The following is a 22,487-nucleotide window of genomic DNA, read 5'->3' on the forward strand; positions in this document are numbered from 1 at the left end:
CCAGTTTCTATTTCATTTTAGGACCGGACACAGAGTAGAATTTGTTAGATGCCAGAGACAGTTTATTACAGCGCTTCAAAAACATACATGTCCCAGGTTCCCTACTTTATTCAGTTCAGTTGGTTTAAAACACTGAAATGCATTGTATAATTGCATTGTTATATACTATTGTTATTGGAATTCCAGTACATGTAATAAGACTCAAATAACAGTCAGTTTGTGATGTGTAAATTATCAAATATAATAAAATATATATTTAACCATCTTCCTATGTACATACCTTTTTTTTGTCAATCTTTTGTGTCTATTTTCTCTAATGCTACTGTTCATGTTGATCATTGCATTAATTAGCTAACAACATAGTTTTTGATCTATGTGAAATTAGTTCTAGTCATGTTAAACTTTGTTATGTGGTCATTTTAGAGAAAAGAAACCAGAACACTTCAAAGGGACATTGAAAGGGACATCTGTACCTTTACTTTTTTGCCTATAGAAAATGTCTAATTCTAGAAGTTATAATTCTATGCTTTTGTCTGTTTATTAGATGACTGTTGATGAGAAGCACAAAGACCTTGAGATCAGCCTTGGTTCCTGAGCCAATTACCTCCCTCTCTGATCAAGACTGGCTACCTTATTGGCATGTCTTATATCCAACTATGTATCCTGGGATAAGCCTTGTCTTGCGTGAGACTAGAACCAAGCCAAACATCACTCAGTAAGGGCCTCTTTTATGAAGTTGTAAACTTGAAGATATGGTTAATCAGTGTTTTGTTATGAGCAATAAATGCATTGGCCCCAAAATAATGTAATTGTCAAATCAATGCTATTAACACTGTTTATTTTCAAGTCTGGTCACACAGATCCCCTACTAATGGAATTTGTGGATTTGGTATAAAGGAATTAATTTCTGTACTGGGTTACCACAACTGATGATGTGACATTGTCTTGGTGTTAACTGTGTGTCCCATTGTGGTCTGGTCTTTCATGACAATGTGGAGGTTAGTTATTGAACTCATCACCAAGGGTTTATCACCTGCCTTCCGTTAAAAAAAACACACACTAAATACTTAAAAGAAATCAGAATACATTGCAACTATTTGCGTATGCTTTGTAAGCATCAATCTAATTTACATTAAATTCATTACAAATCAGATTGAAAGTAAAACAGGTGGCAAATTCAAGGGGTTAAAGTTGTATGAATACTTTGTACTACGTGCCGTACTGTGCCCCATACTAGAATCCTTATCTACCCCTGCCTTAATGCCAATCAAAGAATAGCAGACCAGAAGCAACACAATAGTCAGTAGTCTGAAACAGAATATGGACATGGTCCTGTCATATTTAAACAATACCTCAATACTGGTTGTGCTTATTGATTCAAGTCTTTTAATGGGTATTTTATAGCATAATAAATTATAGCCAAGTAGATGACAGTGTTGTATACTTATGTCAACTAATAGTCTAAAGACCTTAATTCTTGCAGCTTAATTATGTGTATTGTTATTGCACCTCAGCTCTTTTCCTCCTTGCATGACCATTGTGTACTCCTCCTTGTGTATAATCAGCCACCATGTTACTTTACTATTTTGTTGGGGGCCAGATGGTTAATATCCATGTTGTGTGGTAGTGTACTGTTCAATCTTTAGAATGAAAAAATCTTAATGAAAAACTAGGCTTAGGGTTGTGCAATATTCAGTGACCATGAAGTATTGAACATGGGGCTGAGAAGCCGTGATATGTTTTCTGACAACAAAAATAAATTATTGTACGTACAGTATGTGGCCACTGGCTTGTAAGGAATGTTATACTTCTGTAAGACTGGATCTTACAGAGAGTAGATTATAGTATGTCTCGCCCTGTTGGAGGCCTACAGACTGCTGTGGAACTGAACTAGGATCAACTGCCACTATGTACTGTATGTATATGATACTTCCACCATGTGATTGACCGTAAATATCCATTAAATAATGAATACCCTCTCTTAACCAAGTGTAACATTCTCAATCTTACGTGAAACATCACATGCAGAATTATCTGGAAATGTAATCAGCATTGTTTGGTCTTCTATGCATCATCATTCATGTAATTACATGTAGATCATGTAACATCATCTTTATCTACCCTTATACAATCAATCAATCAATCAAATGTATTTATAAAGCCCTTCTTACATCAGCTGATGTCACAAAGTGCTGTACAGAAACCCAGCCTAAAACCCCAAACAGCAAGCAATGCAGGCGTAGAAGCACGGTGGCTAGGAAAAACTACCTAGAAAGGCCAGAACCTAGGAAAAAAGAGGAACCAGGCTATGAGGGGTGGCCAGTCCTCTTCTGGCTGTGCCAGGTGGAGATTATAAGAGAACATGGACAAGATGTTTAAATGTTCATAGATGACCAGCAGGGTCAAATAATAATAATCACAGTGGTTGTCGAGGGTGCAACAGGTCAGGACCTCAGGAGTAAATGTCAGTTGGCTTTTGATAGCCGATCATTCAGAGTATCGCTACCGCTCCTACTGTCTATAGAGAGTTGAAAACAGTAGGTTTGGGACAGGTTGCACGTCCGGTGAACAGGTCAGGGTTCCATAGCCGCCGGCAGAACAGTTGAAACTGGAGTCATCAGGCCAGGTAGTCCTGAGGCATGGTCCTAGGGCTCAGGTCCTCCGAGAGAAAGAAAGAGAAAAAGAGAGAATTAGAGAGAGCATTCGTAAATTCACACAGGACACCAGATAAGACAGGAGAAATACTCCAGATGTAACAGACTGACTCTAGCCCCAGACACAAACTACTGCAGCATAAATACTGGAGGCTGAGACAGGAGGGGTCGGGAGACACATGATATGACATATCACTCCATGATATGGCTTCCTTCAACTATTTGAACTATTTGTGTAACTGAGGTATTCTATTTGGTAATATTTGGTGCAAAAAGTTACTTTAAAATCCTGGGTCATGGACCATGGTAACATCTTCACGGAAACTCACTCACGCCGGCTGGTGCATAGGGCATAAAGTTGGAACAAAGGCTCTCCACTTCTGGCGGTCGTTGGCCATCTTCTCCACCGTGTCCCTGCTCTGAAATTGACGGAGCTTTGTCTTGATTTTACGGAAAAGGAAATCATTTTCCAACAACAAAAGCAGAACAAAAAAAACATTGAGTCCACTTTATTGAATACTGAACCATTGTGTTTTAAAATGTACACAAAAAGACCACTGCTGACAGCAATTGTCTAAATACTTGACCCAAGTTCTACAATAAAACAATGATAAAAGTACAAAGTCCACTCTTCTTTCAAAATAGAAATTAGTCATATTTAAACTAATAATCTACAGCAGTCTTGTCTAAAAAATAAGCATTGGAATTGCTTGTCTTTACAGATGTAGGATCTTAATTTTATCACCCTGTTGCAGGAAATTTCCTGCACGGCAGGAAATGCAAACTTATAGTGTATTTGAGGTTTAAAAGGCTTCTAAAGCTTGTAATTTTCACTTTAAAATGTCAGACTTGATTTGCCCCATCTAAAAATGTATCAAACTCTAAAAAAAATGTCTATTAATTATAATCCACATTTCCTGCTGTGAGAAACGGGTCAAATTAAGATCCAACATATCTGCATGTGATAATGGAATCGCATCTCAACTCAGATGCAAACATCAATGCACACTATAAAGAGCTGTACAAATGTCATGGATCTAAGTGTCATAAATTTCATTATTTGAATAAGAAGAGCATATACAACTCCTGAAAGTAATTTGTTTGGTAGAAAAAAAGGACTAAATGCACACATAAGCAGACATTCAATTATCAATAAATACATGCATTCTGCTTGTCAACTTCCATCATCAAAATTAAAATACATATTTTCCCTATCCATGCAAACCAATGTTTTGGTAGATTACTTATAATTGTGGCTTTTGTGGGATAAGTAGCGACTATCTGGAGTAAAATAACACAGAAAAACGTGCAAGTTCCTTGACAAAATTAAGTTACCCATCTGAGTGAACACAGCCAAAGTCAGAGTGGTGCAAAACAATCGTAATGTGGTAATACAGGTATCAGTGGATTTCCTCCTCTCTTCACTTTCTCTAAGCTATAAGAGATTAGGTCAATTATGAAAGATTGTACAAAGTTACAAAAATGTAACTATAAAATAAAAGCAATGACTCAAGTTCGTATGGTCCACTGTTCATAATAAATATCAGTTGGCCCCAGCTTCGACAATACCGACTTTCAGTGTTCAACTTAACTTGATAGAGTGGATGAGATCTAAACTATTAAAAAAGCAACTGCCATTTACAAGGTGCACAAAAAAACTTAAACACAACCTAAACAGCAAGCCTGAGAAGTAACTGATAAATATGCCTCCCCCTCCATTTGACAATCTCCTATTGTAAGTGGAATATTGTTATAACTATGATGAAGAACAAGGAAAATATGCAAGTCTGTCTCCAATCTTATTGTGACCTATTAATGCAATATTGACAAGTTAACAGCAGTAGCACATTAAAACTATTTGAAATGTATCCAAATACCTAAATTTTTGCCAGTACATTATGCAGCACGCAACTTCAATTGTTCAAACCTCTTACTCTGCTGCGCAGCTATTGGCTCAGAAGGATTCACGGTTTCTCTGGGTAACTTTGTTACTCGCTACATGTTATATGTTTCCATATCAGTGCGCTTCAGACAAAAAGCAGACAGGTTTACTAACAAAATCTAAAATATTGCAGAGCCCACAAGGACTTGATTCCATTAGGAGGCACAACAGGATGAACTGAAGGGAAGTGTCTTAGTTAAAACAGGTGCTGCTGAAGGATGAGCCTTGTAGGGAGTCGGGATTGACAGATCCTGTTGAGAAGATGGGAGTGAAAGAGGATTGATTCCGATGGAGGAGGTTCAGTTGAGTGATGTGTTTGGGCACCTCATCTACGGTGGGCAGAAATCAGCAAAGTAAGGGTGCTGTAATGCCTCCTCTGCAGAGATCCTCTGGACAGGATTACACTTCAACAGATTCTAAAAGAGAGAAAAAAAGAATGCAAGTCAGATGTGTGTTGTTTGAAAGGCAACATTTCTTAAGTATTCAAGTGACATTTGGGAAAAGCTTTGCACTGACTCCACCTAGTGACAACGTGATATTCCTGTCTAAGCTGTCTGCCAGGTACACTACACACAACTAGTTTGTTGTAACTCCACAGCGTGGGTTTGCTCATATGTATTTGTGAAACATATTAATTCAGAGCATTACAGTGAAGGACATTGCATTGTAAGTTTATGTTAACGTCAAGGAATGATATAGCATGATAATACATTGTATACTGATTAATATATTGGTCATGTGGGGGGGAGAGGGGCAATACTAACCTGCAGGAGATCCCGTCCTGTGCTACTGAGTTTGGGTACAACATTCACCAGTGAGGTCGTAGCTGGATACATGGGGTACGGCTGTAGGTAAAAACAACGATAGAGAAAATGGATGTACAGTAAACATACAGCAGCTCAGAAAATATTTGTTCCATCTCTTATAGATTAATCTGATCTACAAACGTCAATTACTCTCATACCTTGTAAACCATATATTCTTATTTTCCTGAAGGCAGTAGAAAACATGAGTTTCTGTATGATCATCAGTAATTGACAACATCAGTGGGATAGCCTACCTTGTAGTCTGGAAGCTTTGTCATTGTCTGCCACTGTTCTTCAGTTGGTGTACCCAACAATGTGCCACAGCATTAAGGAAAGACTTTCACCAGTAAATAGGACTGGTCAAGTTTAGTCACTGCAATAGATTAATCTCAACAAAGTGGACCAACTTTAGTTTCTGTGTCTTTGTTTCTACATACCATACAACACAGACAGTATACTGAACCTGGTTACCATCTAAACATCCCTGAAAGGATATCGGAAGATCCTCTTCAGCTGGTCGTCAACGTCATTACCCGGAAACAGGGGCCTTCCAGCGTTTGCCAACTCTAAATGAAAAGAAGCAAAGGTTATAGAAGACCAACAAAAAGGTAGAGGCCCTAACTTATTTACTTACTTTATTGTCCCCATGGGGAAATTTTGTTGCAGTGTCATGTACACGTTTAAATACAAAACAAAATTGACAATACAACTTTCATAACAGTTACATACCAATAAAACATTTTTTATAATTTTTATAAAGACTAGCCTGCTGGCCTTAATGAGTCGATAGGAAAATTAGCCCGAGCTATTTAGGAGGGATATCACACCTGGCACAAATGATTGTCTAGTTCTGTTTTTCCTGCTGAGGGGTGCCCTATACCTGCGCCCAGAGGGGAGTAGTTCAACGTCCAGGTACAGGGGGTGGCTTGGGTCTAAAATTATATTGTGAGCCTTGCGGAGGGCCCTGACCTTAAAGATCTCATCCAGGTCTGTCCGTTTGACTCCAAGTACCTTGCTTGCTTTGGTGATAATCCTTCTCAGCATATTTCTCTGGCTGACAGTGTCATTGCCAAACCAACAAACAATTCAAAAAGTTAAAATACTCTCAATGAAAGATTTGTAAAACAGAGTCAGTATAGTACAGCCTACATTAAAAGATCCCAGCTTTTTGAGAAAATAGTCTCTGTTGGCTCTTTTTGTAGATCAGGTCTGTACATTTACTCCACTGAAGTTTATTGTCCAAGAGGACACCCAGGTATTTGTATTCCTCTACAATCTCTATATTCTGACCTCTGACAGACGTTGCAGAGGTAGGTGTTGTACACTTCCTGAAGTCTATGCACATCTCTTTGGTCTTGTTGGTATTGAGGACCAAGTGTGATTCCTCACACCACTCTACAAAGTCATCTAGGACCGGGCCATGGTGTTCCTCGTCATCATGCAACAGGCTGATCATGGCAGTGTCATCAGCGAACTTAACGAGGTGTCTGTCAGGATGGGAAGTAGTGCAACTATTAGTGTACAATATGTACAAGAGTGGGGACAAAACACATCCCTGAGGAGAGCCTGTGTTGGTATTGCGTATGTCCGACACGTGGGGACCCATTTTGACTCGCTATGAGCGTTGGCTCAGGAAGTCCAACAGCCACAAAACCACCCCCCCCATCATCTATGGAGCAGTCCCGAATGAGTCTCTCTGCCAGAATGTAGGGCTGGGTTGTGTTGAAGGCAGAAGAAAAGTCAACAAACAGAACCTTAACATGGGATTTGGCATCCTCCAGATGTCTATAGACCATGTTAAGGAGGGTAAGAATGGCATCATCAACTCCTCTGCTAGGCTGATAGGCAAAATGAAATGGGTCGAGAAGCTTCTGGGTGACGCTGAGAATATAACACAGGTAAGTAGAGTATACAATCATCCCCTTGAACTTGCTGTGCAATTTTGACCTTAAGGTTATACATACCTGCAAATATGCATCCAGCTGACCACATGTCAATAGAGGTAGAATAAAGCTTAGCACCGAAGAGCACATCTGGGGGCCTATACCACAACGTCACAACCTGCAGAGAGAGAGAGAGAAGCTTGAATGTCACCAGTAATTTAGGCATTTATTTTCTTTGCCCGTATCCAAATTAATACAATAATTGTCATATCACCTCTGCTGAGTAACATCTCACTGGGATTCCAAAGGCTCGAGCCAAGCCAAAGTCAGCCAGCTTCAATTCCCCATTCTAAAAGGAGCAAATCATTCCACATTGTAGACTATGGAAAAGGTAAATGATTTTCTCACTAACTAAGCAAGATCATTTCTATTTAAGTTAAGACACTTAGTGCAGTGTGTCCTCTAACTTTCTAGAACTTAATCAGTCAAAGCCCAACATTCCACTGACTTACCCTATTGATGAGGAGGTTCTGCGGCTTCAGGTCTCTGTGGAGAACATTCCGACTGTGGCAGAAGGCAAGCCCCTTCAACAGCTGGTACATGAACGACTGCACATACAGAAAGTAGGGGAAGACGGAGTTAAGCACAGAGATACAGAAAGACAACAAGGCAGTAATACTTCATTCTCATTATTAATGAGAGAGGACGTCGGTGGTACTCTTCGGAGTTATACGATAATTTGTGTCACACAGTGGAGGCTCCTCAGAGGAGGAAGGGGAGGACCATCCTCAGTGAATTTTATAAAAATAAGATTAAAACATTTAAAAAGTTATAATTTTTAGATAAAACTATACTAAATATAATCACGTCAACAAATAATTTAAAACACACTATTTGGAAAGAAGGTCTATAGTAGCCTTCAACATAGTAGCCTTCAATAAAGTGGACCAACAGTAGCCTTCAACAGAACTCTGTAGGGTAGAACAATGGTGTAGCCGGAGGACAGCTAGCTTCCGTCCTCCTCTGGGTACATTGACTTGACAAAACCTAGGAAGCTCATGGTTCTCACCCCCTTCCATAGACATATAGTAATTATGACAACTTTCAGACAATGTCCTACAGCCTATCAGAGCTCTTGCAGCATTTTATTTTTTATTTCACCTTTATTTAACCAGGTAGGCTAGTTGAGAACAAGTTCTCATTTACAACTGCAACCTGGCCAAGATAAAGCAAAGCAGTGTGACACAAACAACACAGAGTTACACATGGAATAAACAAACGTACAATCAACAGCATGATCTGACATGTCCACCCAATCAAAGGATCAAATAATTAATCTAGTACTGAAAGCTACAGCTAGCTAGCACTGCAGTGTATAAAATGTGGTTAGTAGTTGACTCAAAGAGAGAGGAAGACAATATTTGAACAGATTTGAACAAATTAATTTCTTCCAAAATGAAGGAGAAGCAAGAGAGTCTTTTTTCACTTTCACTTACTTAGCTAGCAAATGCAGCTAGCTAGACATTGAAACACCCTGCTCAAACAGAGGGATGCTATGTTAGCTAGCTGGCTATGACTTTCCAACACAACAATGGAACTCTTCCAAGTCATGGTTAGCTTTTGGTATTACTAATTTATTGCCACCGGGGCCCGCCCGCGTAACTGCTTACTGACTGTTCACTAACGTTACTGCATGATTGTAGCGTGTTTACTAACGCGTTAGTTCCATTAGCTACACTGACTATGACAGTATTGCAAGTAAAACTAAATGCATGCTCTTCAACCGATCATTGCCCGTACCTGCCAGCCCGCCCGCCCGTTCAGCATCAATACTCTGGACGGTTATGACTTAGAATATGTGGACATAAACAAATACCTAGGTGTCTGATTAGACTGTAAACTCTCCTTCCAGACTCACATTAAGCATCTCCAATCCAAAATTAAATCTAGAATCGGCTTTCTATTCCGCAACAAAGCATTCTACACTCATGCTGCCAAACATACCCTCGTAAAACTGATCATCCTACCGATCCTCGACTTCGGCGATGCCATTTATAAAATAGCCTCTAACACTCTACTCAACAAATTGGATGCAGTCTATCACAATGCCATCCGTTTGTCACCAAAGCCCCATATACTACCCACCACTGCGACCTGTACGCTCTTGTTGGCTGGCGCTGCTAGGTAAAGCCCCGCCTTATCTCAGCTCACTGGTCACCATAGCAGCACCCACCCGTAGCACGCGATCCAGCAGGTATATCTCACTGGTCACCCCCAAAGCCAATTCTTCCTTTGGCCACATGTCCTTCCAGTTCTCTGCTGCCAATGACTGGAACAGAACTGCAAAAAATCACTAAAGCTGGAGACTCTTACCTCCTTCACTAACTTTAAGCACCAGCTGTCAGAGCAGCTCACAGATCACTGCACCTGTACATAGCCCATCTGTAAATAGCCCATCCAACTACCTCATCCCCATATTGTTATTTATTTATTTTATTTATCTTGCTCCTTGGCACACCAGTATCTCTACTTGCACATTCATCTTCTGCACATCTACCATTCCAGTGTTTAATTGCTATATTGTAATTACTTCGCCAACATGGCCTATTTATTGCCTTACCTCCCTTATCTTACCTCATTTGCACTCACTGTATATAGACTTTTATTTTATCTACTGTATGTTTGTTTATTCCATGTGTAACTCTGTGTTGTTGTATGTGTTGAACTGCTGTGCTTTATCTTGGCCAGGTCGCAGTTGTAAATGAGAACTTGTTCTCAACTAGCCTACCTGGTTAAATAAAGGGAAAATAAAAAAAATACTTTACATAATATGGTGACAACGATGTAGGCTGTGTGTAGTGGTTTGGCTTGGAAAGTTTTTTTTCACCTGGTCACATACAGCTGATGTGCATTGAAGTCCACAAGTGAAGGGAAGAGGTGAAAGGAGGAGACCGCATTGATGCGAGAAGGAATACAACGTGGCTGCTATGAAAGTGAACTGTGTTTACGCGTGATCAGTGGTGTATTAATTTCGCTGATTCTGTTCAAAAACATTTCTTAAACGGAAACAAAAATGGGGACCAAAACCTGAATTTGTCCAATAGAAACTCTTGTTTGCAACTGTTGGACTAATGATTACACCCTATATCAGCTAGATGTAAGCAAGTGTGCAAGGCGGTATTGAATATCACTGTCTGTCACCTCAAACTTGTCTCTCGACCTGTGTGCACCTACTTTTATTCATAGGATAGATTGTAGCGACCTCATGATGGGTATAGGGAAAAATTTGAGTAACATGTAGTAGCCTAAACCTATCGCTGTTACATTAAACTGGGTGAATGGAATATGAATGAGTCTCATCCAATATGCTGTAATAGAAATAAGGCTATGCTCTTAAAAAAAATAAAAATCCTCCCTCATCTTAAACAGCACTGACCGCCACTGGTGTGACATTACATGCATTTGACTTACAGTCATGGGACATCATGGTGTGGTTACACAAACATGTTTCTCAGAGCCATATTCTGCCCCTTATTTGAATCTCAATGACTCACCTTGACAGTTTCTGGATCTAGGTCTCCATTGCAGCTGTCAAAGTATTTCTTTAGATCCTGTGGTTGTAAGAGTCAAGTTAAATCACTGCACCCCAGCAAAAAGAAAAATCAGACATCAAATCAAACAAGTGAATCACTGGGGAGAACACCCTTATCTTGTGGGCACTTCTACTTTAAATTGGTTTTGGTAAATTGTCATAGCTAAAGCAACAAACTCCTCTTCATACAAAAACGGCATTCACATACATCTGGCAGCACTCACCTGATCACAAAATTCAAACACCAATGTTAACTTCTTGTCACTGTGCAGAACATCATGCAATCTAGGAAAAGCAAAATTAAATGTGAATTAAACTCTTTGCATAGCTAGATATTTAATATAATGCTAGAAATTACACTGTTGAAAAGTAATTTACTAGTCACTTAAGTTCTGATTCGGGAATATGTCCAACTATTGTATGGCATACATAGCTAATTTATGCATTTTCAGAATTTTACAAATTTCACATCAGACATACCTCACAATGTTTTTATGCTTCAGTTCTTTCAGGAGGCAAATTTCTCGCAGGGCAGAACTTGGGACCCCCTACAAGAAACCAGCAAGCAAAGTGAGCCGTCAACAAATATGCCATAACCTTAGCAAACTAACCAGTTGACTAACTTTAGCATAGCTATATTTGTATTCTCAATAATTCCTACCTCATCGTCGTCATCCAATCTCACTCTTTTTAAAGCCACGATTTCATGCGTTTCTCTATTTTTTGCTTTGAAAACAGTTCCATATGTACCTGCAGAAAGAAATCACAACTTTTACTAGATGGCTAGCTAGCTTGGCTGAATGGGTTGTGTTAGCTAGCAATGTAGCTAAGCAAGCTAACTTGCCCATGACTGGAATAATGACAACTAGCTAACTAACTGTAATTAAATTAACAAACTAAAATTTCATTGTGGCTTAATCTTGCTGCTAGGTAGTAAAGACATTGTCAAATTAGCTAAATATTATCAAACGTGTGTAACATATCAATGTCAATGACTTGTCATTCAAAATCGCTAGCTGGCTAACGTTAGCGACCTAGCAATGCTAACAGAAAACAACATTATTAGATAACATTACAGATTATCGGGGAAAGAAACAGGCACACTTACCCTCTCCAATCTTCTCAAGTTTTTCATACTTCTGCATATTTTGTCAATAAAGCTAGCCTTTAGCTAGCTAACAGTAGTGAAATGCAGCACCAGTGGAAATGTTGTTAACGAACGTTCGCTAGCCAGCTGTTATTCACAGCTAAAATGTTGCCGCTACACCGGCATCTAAAGCGGTCAAATTATGAACTGCAACATGCGGGTGAATCACCACCCATTCCCTCAGTGAAACATCATTCATGTGGATAATAAACCTGTAATCACTGTCAATCTTAGAAATATTTACAAAAAATGTAACATCTCTTATGTTACCTTCTAAAGAAATCCTCAGACAGAGGTCCAATTAGACAGCCTGTAGGCGTACAATCTTGTTAAATATGTTAATAGTTTAGCTAGAACCACCATCTTCACACAGTATAATCTATTTTAGACAATGATTATCACACACACACACACACACACACACACACACACACACACACACACACACACACACACACACACGGGAAACATGTTTACATTGCCAAAGTAAGTGAAATAGATAAAACAAAAGTGAAATAAACGATCAAAAATGAACAGCAAACATTACACTCACAGGTTTCAAAGGAATAGGTACATTTAAAATGTCATATTATGACTATGTACATAGTTAAAATTATGTGCAAATAGTTAAAGTACAAAAGGGAAAATAAATGAACATAAATATGGGTTATATTTACAATGCTTTTTGTTCTCCACTGGTTGCCTTTTTCTTGTGGCAACAGATCACACATCTTGCTGCTGTTATGACACACTTTGCTATTTCACTCAATAGATATGGGAGTTTATCAAAATTGGATTTGTTTTGGTATTCTATGTGGGTCTGTGTAATCAGAGGGAAATATGTGTCTCTAATATGGTCATACATTTGGTAGGAGGTTAGGAAGGGCAGCTCAGTTTCTACCAAATTTTTTGGGTTGTGTGCATATAGCTTGTTTTCATCAACACCACAGGCCTTTTTGGGTTGGAGGGTTTGTACACTGCTCAAAAAAATAAAGGGAACACTAAAATAACACATCCTAGATCTGAATGAATGACATGATCTTATTAAATACTTTTTTCTTTACATAGTTGAATGTGTTGACAACAAAATCACACAAAAATAATCAATGGAAATCCAATTTATCAACCCATGGAGGTCTGGATTTGGAGTCACACTCAAAATTAAAGTGGAAAACCACACTACAGGCTGATCCAACTTTGATGTAATGTCCTTAAAACAAGTCAAAATGAGGCTCAGTAGTGTGTGTGGCCTCCACGTGCCTGTATGACCTCCCTACAATGCCTGGGCATGCTCCTGATGAGGTGGCGGATGGTCTCCTGAGGGATCTCCTCCCAGACCTGGACTAAAGTATCCGCCAACTCCTGGACAGTCTGTGGTGCAACGTGGCGTTGGTGGATGGAGCGAGACATGATGTCCCAGATGTGCTCAATTGGATTCAGGTCTGGGGAACGGGCGGGCCAGTCCATAGCATCAATGCCTTCCTCTTGCAGGAACTGCTGACACACTCCAGCCACATGAGGTCTAGCATTGTCTTGCATTAGGAGGAACCCAGGGCCAACCGCACCAGCATATGGTCTCACAAGGGGTCTGAGGATCTCATCTCGGTACCTAATGGCAGTCAGGCTACCTCTGGCGAGCACATGGAGGGCTGTGCGGCCCCCCAAAGAAATGCCACCCCACACCATGACTGACCCACCACCAAACCGGTCATGCTGGAGGATGTTGCAGGCAGCAGAACGTTCTCCACGGCGTCTCCAGACTCTGTCACGTCTGTCACATGTGCTCAGTGTGAACCTGCTTTCATCTGTGAAGAGCACAGGGCGCCAGTGGCGAATTTGCCAATCTTGGTGTTCTCTGGCAAATGCGGTGTTCGGCTGTAAGCACAACCCCCACCTGTGGATGTCGGGCCCTCATACCACCCTCATGGAGTCTGTTTCTGACCGTTTGAGCAGACACATGCACATTTGTGGCCTGCTGGAGGTCATTTTGCAGGGCTCTGGCAGTGCTCCTCCTGCTCCTCCTTGCACAAAGGCGAAGGTAACGGTCCTGCTGCTGGGTTGTTGCCCTCCTACGGCCTCCTCCACGTCTCCTGATGTACTGGCCTGTCTCCTGGTAGCGCCTCCATGCTCTGGACACTACGCTGACAGACACAGCAAACCTTCTTGCCACAGCTCACATTGATGTGCCATCCTGGATGAGCTGCACTACCTGAGCCACTTGTGTGGGTTGTAGACTCCGTCTCATGCTACCACTAGAGTGAAAGCACCGCCAGCATTCAAAAGTGACCAAAACATCAACCAGGAAGCATAGGAACTGAGAAGTGGTCTGTGGTCCCCACCTGCAGAACCACTCCTTTATTGGGGGTGTCTTGCTAATTGCCTATAATTTCCACCTGTTGTCTATTCCATTTGCACAACAGCATGTGAAATTTATTGTCAATCAGTGTTGCTTCCTAAGTGGACAGTTTGATTTCACAGAAGTGTGATTGACTTGGAGTTATATTGTGTTGTTTAAGTGTTCCCTTTCTTTTTTTGAGCAGTGTATTTGGTCCTGTAGTTCATTCAATGTAATTGGAGAATCCAGTGGGTTCTGGTAGTCTTTAATAGCTGATTCTAAGATTTGTAATTTATCATGTATATGTTTTTGCTGTTTGTTCTTTGTTATAGAGCCAAAAAGATTGGAGAAGTGGTTTATCCATACATCTCCATTTTGGATAGATAACTCTTCGTGTTGTTGTTTGTTTAGGGTGTTTACATTTTCCCAGAAGTGGTTAGATTCCTTCCATCTATAGCATTCCTTAATATTGTGCAGTTCCTTTGGCTGACACCTCATGATTGAGTATTGCTCTGTTCAAATAGACTGTGATTTTGCTTTGATCTGATAAGGGTGTCAGTGGACTGACTGTGAACGCTCTGAGACTGGGTTGAGGTCAGTGATAAAGTAATCTAAAGTACTACTGCCAAGTGATGAGCTGTAGGTGTACCTACCATAGGAGTCTCCTCGAACTCTACCATTGACTATGTACAGACCCAGCGTGCGACAGAGCTGCAGGAGTTGTGACATGTTTTTATTGGTTGTTTTGTCATGGTTGTGTCTAGGGGGGCATATTTGGGAGGGAATACTGTCACCTCCAAGTGGGTGTTTGTCCCGCTGTGTGTTGAGAGTGTCAGGTTCTTGTCCAGTTCTGCCATTTAAGTCACCACAGACTAGTACATGTCCCTGGGCCTGGAAATGGTTGATCTCCTCCTCTAGGATGGAGAAGCTGTCATCGTTAAAGTATGAGGATTCTATTGGGGGATATACAGTGCATTTGGAAAGTATTCAGAACAGTTTGCTTTTTCCACATTTTGTTGTGTTACAGCTTCATTTAAAAAAAAGAATCCTCTCCAATCTACACACAATACCCCATAATGACAAAGTGAAAACAGATTTTTTTTAAGTTTTGCAAATGTATTAAAAATAAACGTATTTACATAAGAATTCAGACCCTTTGCTATGAGACTTGAAATTGAGCTCAGGTGCATCCTGTTTCCATTGATCATCCTTGTGATGTTTCTACAACTTAATTGGAGTCCACCTGTGGTAAATTCAATTGATTGGATTTGATTTGGAAAGGCACACATCTGTCTACAGCTGACAGTGCATTTCAGAGCAAAAACCAAACCATGAGGTTGAAGGAATTTTCCGTAGAGCTCCGAGACAGGATTGTGTCGAGGCACAGATCTTGGGAAGGGTACCAAAATATGTCTGCAGCATTGGAGGTCCCCAAGAACACAGTGGCCTCCATCATTCTTAAATTGAAAAAGTTTGGAAACACCAAACTGTGGCTCAGTTGGTAGAGCATGGTGTTTGCAACGCCAGGGTTGTGGGTTCGATTCCCACGGGGGGCCAGTACGCCAAAAAAAAGTATGTATGAAAATGTATGCATTCACTACTGTAAGTCGCTCTGGATAAGAGCGTCTGCTAAATGACTTAAAAAAAAAAAAAAAAATGACTCTTCCTAGAACTGGTCGCCCGGCCTAACTGAGCAATGGGGGAAGGGGGTCTTGGTCAGTGAGGTGACCAGGAACCTGATGGTCACCCTGACAGAGCTCCAAAGTTCCTCTGTGGAGATGGGTGAACCATCTCTGTAGCACTCCACCAATCAGGCCTTGGTAGAGTGGCCAGACGGAAGGCACTCCTCAGTAAAAGGCACATGACAGGTCTCTTGGAGTTTGCCAAAAGGCACCTAAAGGACTCTGACCATGAGAAACAAGATTCTCTGGTCTAATTAAACCAAGATTGAACTCTTTGGCTTGAATGCAAAGCATCACGCCTGGAGGAAGCCTGGCACCATCCCTACGGTGAAGCATGGTGGTGGCAGCATCATGCTGTGGGGATGTTTTTCAGTGTAAGGGACTGGGAGACTAGTCAGGATCGCTGGAAAGATGAACGGAACCAAGTACAGAGATCCTTGATGAAAACCTACTCCAGAGTACTCAGGCCCTCGGACTGGGATGAAGGTTCACCTTCCAACAGGACAACGATCCTAAGCACACAGCCAAGACAACACAGGAGTGGCTTCAGGACAAGTCTCTGAATGTCCTTGAGTGGCCCAGTGAGAGCCCGGACTTGAACCCGATCTAACATCTCTGGTGAGACCTGAAAATAGCTGTGCAGCGACGCTCCCCATCTAACCTGACAGAGCTTGAGAGGATTTGCAGAGAAGAATGGGAGAAACTCCCCAAATACAGGTGTGCCAAGCTTGTAGCATCATACCCAAGAAGACTCGAGGCTGTAAGATGCTTCAACAAAGTACTGAGTAAAGGGTCTGAATACTTATGTAAATGGTTTATTTCAGTTTTTTTATTTTTAATACATACGCATGTAAAAATCTGTTTTCACTTTGTCATTATGGGTGTGGATGAGGGAAAAAATATTTATCAATTTTAGAAATAGGCTGTAAGGTAACAAAATGTGGAAAAAGTAAATGGGTCTGAATACTTTCCGAATGCACTGTAGGTAGCACACAAGGTAATTTTTCTGTTTCTAGCCAGATGTATAATGTTCCTGTTTTGACTAATTTAATAGAGTGGGTTAGGTCTGCTCTGTACCAAATTAGCAATCTCTCTCTCTCTCTCTGAAAACAGATTAGTGGATGAATAGAAAAATGATTAAAAGTCTTGCAAAATGTACAGACACAGGACAGGGCCAAGTAACCCTGCTAAAACCACATTCACATCCTGTACAGTTAGTATTCTCTCCCTATAAACAACACATGATAAACACTTGCAATTTCAGCAGCCTTACTTGGGCCACAATAAAATATAATCCAGTTGGTCCGCCCATACATTTGGCTTGGAAAAAATTTATTTGACATTGGACCATTAAACTAAATCAACTTTACACCAACATAAAACAAGTGATAATATCTATGCATCTTTTTCATTTCTTATGAAAAGGCTGTCCCTAGTTCATGATATAGGCCTACAGTTCTGTGCCATATCAAAGTAGTGTTCACTTCTCTCCCTCTGATCTCTGCCTGCGTATCAGGTCAGCATACAGCCCTCCTTTGCTCAGCAATTCCGTGTGAGTTCCAGCCTAGGAAGAGACAAGACAAAAACTATACAACCAAGCTTTTGTAATTAAATTGACATACATCATTACACGTGTTGTGATGCTCTTTAAAAAACGTTGCGATTATTATTACTTTAATGACAAGAAAACGTGATTGGGATAAGTGTCCAATATCTGGGAAAAAACACCAATGGGACAGAGGACAATAGACATCCCTCTCTTCCTTCAGTGCTTTAGCCGCTCCCTCACCTCTACGATGCGTCCGTTGCTCATGACACAGATGAGGTCTGCCCTCTGGATGGTGCTGAGTCTGTGGGCAATGATGAGCACAGTGCGTCCAGTGGTGGCCCGGTCCAGAGCCTCTTGCACCACCCGCTCTGACTCTGCGTCAAGTGCACTGGTGGCCTCGTCCAGGACCAGGATGCTGGGGTTCTTGATCAGGGCGCGGGCAATGGCAATACGCTGCTTCTGGCCCCCTGACATAGTCACTCCTCGCTCACCTATGTGTCCACAGAGGTACAATACTCAGTAAAAGCACTTATTGTAATGCAATTAGTACTACTTATGTTAAAAAGTTCTTAAGTACATTTGATTTGAATATGTGTGTCTGGGATTTATTAGAGTGGTATAGACTAGTAATAAATCAGAGGATGTTAGAACTGGAACTTTCACCCCAAAAAATATGTTTTTTTCTCAAATATGTGTTGTCACTTACCAACCACAGTGTTGTATCCATCTGGAAAGCCTGTGATAAAGCGGTGGGCGTTGGCCTGCTTGGCAGCATTGATGACCTCGGCATCAGTGGCCTCCGGCTTTCCAAAGCGAATGTTCTCCATCACGGAGGAGCCAAACAGCACAGGCTCCTACACGCAGGGGTGGGTTCTGAATTGTTAATAACAAAGTAACATTGCTATCACTGTTATTATGGCAAAAATCACACAAGAAGGCTGTTTCTTACGGAGGAAAATTACCAAATCTGAAGCAGTTCTGAAAGAAGATCCTAGAACATCCTTATGCACTAGAAAACAGAATGATTATTCTAGAACATTTACCTGATTGATAAATCCAATGACTTGTCCTCTGAGCCAGGATGGGTCCAGTGTCCGGATATCCAGGCCATCCAACATGATCACACCACTGCTGGGGTCATAGAACCGCTCCAACAAGGAGGCCACTGTGGACTTCCCTGCAGTGTAGGAGAACCATAACTGACACATCATTTTCATAAATATTTCATTATGTTTATGTAATCAGACTAATTGAGAACTTGTATCCATGGGAACGCATGGAACATTACCTCCTCCGGACTCTCCAACGATTGCGACAGTCTTACAGGGGGGAATGATGAGGTTGAAGTTCTTTAGGATCTGTTGGCCAGGTCTCGTTGGGTAACTGTGGAAAAACAAATTAAAAACAATTAACTTACTGATATATATAATTTGTGTGTGTTTGTGTGTGTCTTTTTGTTAATTTTGTCTTTCTGATGTGGTCATGCCTGAAAGTAATGTTCATGAAGTCCACCCGTCCTGTCAGAGATTTGTAAGGAATGCGGCCTCCACCCGAAAGTGGAATGGTAGGCTCCAAAGACAGGTACTCGAAAACACGGGCCCCAGAGCTGAGGCCTCTGACCATCTGCAAAACATGGTAGGTTCTAATTTCTTATTGCCATATCAACTGATCACCTTGTGAAACCTGAAACTCTACATTGATAGCAATGTATTTCTGACTTCTTCTATACGTCAAGTCTTTACTCACTTGGCCAAACAGGATAGAGATGCTGGCCAAAGACCTAAGAAAAATAACAGAAGGAAAGGTAAAATCCAATTTGTTATTCACCTAACGTTCATTGAACACTTCCATTTGATAATGCAAGCATTTGGCACGTTACAGTGTGAGAGTTTAGCTTAAGTGTTATCTTTGCTAACAACAAGTATTTTACCTCTGCACCGTCTGTGAAGCCACCAGGAAAGACATGAGGTCACCTGGAGACATTTCATCACCTGCCATCAATGACCCACCAGCAAAGATGGTGCCTAAAACAATGCCTGCAAGAAAAGGAACCATGTAACAGATAAGCAATGGCATACTTAAATAAATAGCAAGTTCGATCCACTATTCATGATAAAAGGAACTCACAGTTCAGGACGATATTTGACATTCCTTGGAAAACAGCTATCCTTGAGCCTAGAGATTCATTCATCTCGCATGATTTGTCCACTTCCCAGGCATATAACCTGCAAAACACAGACAAATAGTTACATTCTTTCACACAATCCCTCTAATAAGGGGTGAAATTAGGAATGCTTTGAAAGACAATTGTGACTTTATTATAGGGCAGGTCTGATAATATTGTCTGATCTGGACTATAATAGACTGTAACTCACTGCATCTCTCGCTCCTCCATGGCGAAGGCTTTCACTGTCCTTACATTGCCAAGGGCCTCATCTGCCACCCCTGTTGCTTTCGACACCTACAACAATACACATACTGTATATCAGTCTAGACACAGACAGACACCAATTCTCCATGCTGTAGTTCTGATAAACTCAGTAGAATGCTTTCTCAGTTGACACTTTTATCAATTTCTCTAATGTGTTTTAGATAGTGAATGAGTCAGAGTCGGAATGAGTGATGATGTCACCTGTTCCTGAGCCAATCGGGACAGCCTGCGAAGGAATGAGCCAATCAGAGCTCCTGCCCCCACCAGACAGGGAAGTATCACCACTGTCATACCAGTGAGTTTAGGGGAGATGACATAGAGGGACACGAAACAGCCAACCGTCTGTGTTACACTCCGCAGGCCCTGTAGATATGAGTAATTGAGGCAACATCATTAGATATCGATCTTGTGAACTGTCTCTGGATGGGAGCAACAGCTAATGAATAAATTATACTGAAAAGTTATGGAAATATGTAATAGGGAAGTGCATAGGGGACCACAATGGAAATTAGCTTTATTGTGTTTTTATCCTAGATCATTTTGAATGTATGTTGTCTCCGGCTGGAGCAGCCTACTACTTTTAATTATCCAATAAATTCATATGTACACAGCCATACCTGAGAGACGACCAGTTTGAAGGAAGACTTGAACTCCTGAATATCAGCAGTCAAACGGTTCACCAGCATGCCAGTTTTGTTGGAATCAAAGAAGGCTACATCTTGCCTGAAACAAAAATGCCAAGTCTTGTGTTAGCAAGAGTAAAAGTGGGACAGTGGATAGAAGGTCTAGTGACATCTAGTCAGTCACTCTACTCTCTGTCTTGGAATTGGTCTATTCTACCTCTTGTTGCTTTCAATATATATTACAGCAACTGGGTTTATACCTGAGTAAAGATTGGAAAAGAGTCTTTCTCATGTCTGCTGCTACTCGCTCCCCTACCCTGGAAAGCAGGATGATGTAACCAGTCGTGAGCAAACCCTGAAGCCAAGAAAGAGATTTCATGACCATATTGTTTTTCTATGTATTCCACAGAAATAGATTTTTCAATCTACATTTAAATTAAATCATTGACAATGACTTTTTTGACAAACAACTTACTTGGAGACCATACAATCCCAGCAACTTCAGAGCAGGTCCCCTCATCTCTCTCATGTAATTCCCAGTATGTTCTCTCATGTAGCGTGCCACTATGTTCACCAGATCGCCCAACATCAGGGGAATTTGAATATTCAAGATGGCAGCACCAAAAGCAAGCTGAAAGAAAATCATGATTGGTCTGAAATCACTCAGCATTCCAATACAATTAAAACACCACTGGAGTTTAGCCAGCATGTTACTGTCTAAACAGTAGATTGTCCAGTAGTGTTAAGTTATGTTGCTCACCACGACAGCACCAAGAAGGGCAAAAAGCTGGGGTTTGACAAACTCCCACAGGATATGCCAGTCAAACTCAGGCTCAGTTTCTTTGGCTTGAAGCTCTAGCAGAACATTGTTATTCACATCTGCCTGGCAATATGCTACACTGCCAAGTAGTCGAGCAGAAATGGTGAGAACCACTGGCCCCAAGATGAACTTCAGGGCCCCCCCTGGTGGTCTTGACATCCAGCAGGCAGATTGGCGGACTGCTGCTTGAGCCAGACCCCAGATACGCCCAGCAGCATTACTTGGCTGTCCAGAGGAGTTGCCTGCATTGGCCAATTGTGTTGTGTATAGCCGTGATCTGAAACGAAAACAAAACAAACAAACAATATAACAAGCTGTACTGTTTGTAGTGTGATCTGTATTATACAAGTTTGAGAGACATGGACAACATGAGCTTAACAACTAATAATAACTATGTGGTGGGCTTTTCACTCAATGTATTGTTAAAATGGTGACAAAAAAAAGTTACAAAGGGCATATGACACTTCTGGATGGTCCATTCCATTAACGTCACTTTACTGAACAACACTACTTACAACTTTGGAACAGAGCTGAACTAATATTGTTTTCATAAGGAATCATATTAGCTAGCGTAAAGTCTAAGGTCTGTAACTATAGTAGCTGTCTGATCAGCTGACTACCGGCATTAGCCAACTAGAACGTTGTCCTACCGTGGCTGTCTCCATAAATCTTGTGTTCTATTCAAATGCGAGTAGAGGGGGCGCAACGGTGCAGTTGTGCTGACTCTATTACAAAGTAAGTGAAACATATTTAGACGTTTTCACGGAAATCTAACAAAATTCAAAGAATCTGAGCGCTTAGCTCAGAAGGGTACAAGGAACAACATGCAGGCTGCCATGTTGACACTATCCCAGAATGCATCTCATTGGCACAGTAAATTGGATCATGTTTAATGTCAATAACAAAACAAGCATTTTGGTCGCTAAAAACAATGTTAAAAGATAATGAATCGTTATCATTGGCAAGGATTATCTCTGTCATTGGGAAATAAAAAAAAGACATTCGTCTCGCGGAAGTGACGAT

General features: G+C 41.0%; 3 protein-coding genes across 4 annotated transcripts in view; 1 reads left to right on the plus strand and 2 right to left on the minus strand.

The window, feature by feature from the left end:
- LOC106569349 (acid-sensing ion channel 1C) overlaps window positions 1-1,985 on the plus strand; it is a 184,263-nt gene extending 182,278 nt beyond the window's left edge. The window contains exon 10 of the mRNA XM_014140642.2: window positions 545-1,985. Within this exon, the coding sequence (XP_013996117.1) occupies window positions 545-595 (51 nt within the window). The 3' untranslated portion in view covers window positions 596-1,985. The remainder of the gene's footprint in view (window positions 1-544) is intronic.
- A 1,163-nt stretch (window positions 1,986-3,148) lies between these two features.
- On the minus strand, window positions 3,149-12,294 carry LOC106569348 (cyclin-dependent-like kinase 5). Its single transcript, XM_014140639.2, has 12 exons — window positions 11,986-12,294; window positions 11,539-11,627; window positions 11,358-11,425; window positions 11,102-11,162; window positions 10,840-10,896; window positions 7,798-7,893; window positions 7,560-7,634; window positions 7,367-7,463; window positions 5,899-5,968; window positions 5,657-5,717; window positions 5,361-5,441; window positions 3,149-5,012 (listed from the first exon to the last, which is right to left on the minus strand). The coding sequence occupies exons 1-12, from the start codon at window positions 12,020-12,022 to the stop codon at window positions 4,926-4,928; spliced, it is 879 nt and encodes a 292-aa protein (XP_013996114.1). The 5' UTR covers window positions 12,023-12,294; the 3' UTR covers window positions 3,149-4,925.
- Window positions 12,295-17,340: 5,046 nt separating this feature from the next.
- abcb8 (ATP-binding cassette, sub-family B (MDR/TAP), member 8) lies at window positions 17,341-22,416 on the minus strand. Of its 2 annotated transcripts, none has more exons than XM_014140637.2 (16): window positions 22,115-22,416; window positions 21,405-21,741; window positions 21,120-21,275; window positions 20,905-20,999; window positions 20,639-20,744; window positions 20,223-20,384; window positions 19,966-20,051; window positions 19,718-19,815; window positions 19,521-19,626; window positions 19,337-19,370; window positions 19,077-19,213; window positions 18,879-18,973; window positions 18,634-18,767; window positions 18,297-18,444; window positions 17,831-18,081; window positions 17,341-17,605 (listed from the first exon to the last, which is right to left on the minus strand). In XM_014140637.2, exons 1-16 carry the CDS (start codon window positions 22,210-22,212, stop codon window positions 17,522-17,524), a joined length of 2,127 nt encoding a protein of 708 aa, XP_013996112.2. In that variant the 5' UTR covers window positions 22,213-22,416; the 3' UTR covers window positions 17,341-17,521. The 2 variants fall into 2 exon arrangements, 1 of the variants encoding a protein (XP_013996112.2); XR_001320481.2 differs by having other exon boundaries at window positions 17,487-17,605; window positions 18,297-18,463.
- Window positions 22,417-22,487: the final 71 nt, after the last annotated feature.

Source organism: Salmo salar, chromosome ssa14 (genome assembly GCF_905237065.1).
Source record: "Salmo salar chromosome ssa14, Ssal_v3.1, whole genome shotgun sequence".
In the NCBI taxonomy this organism is placed as follows: Eukaryota; Metazoa; Chordata; class Actinopteri; order Salmoniformes; family Salmonidae; genus Salmo; species Salmo salar.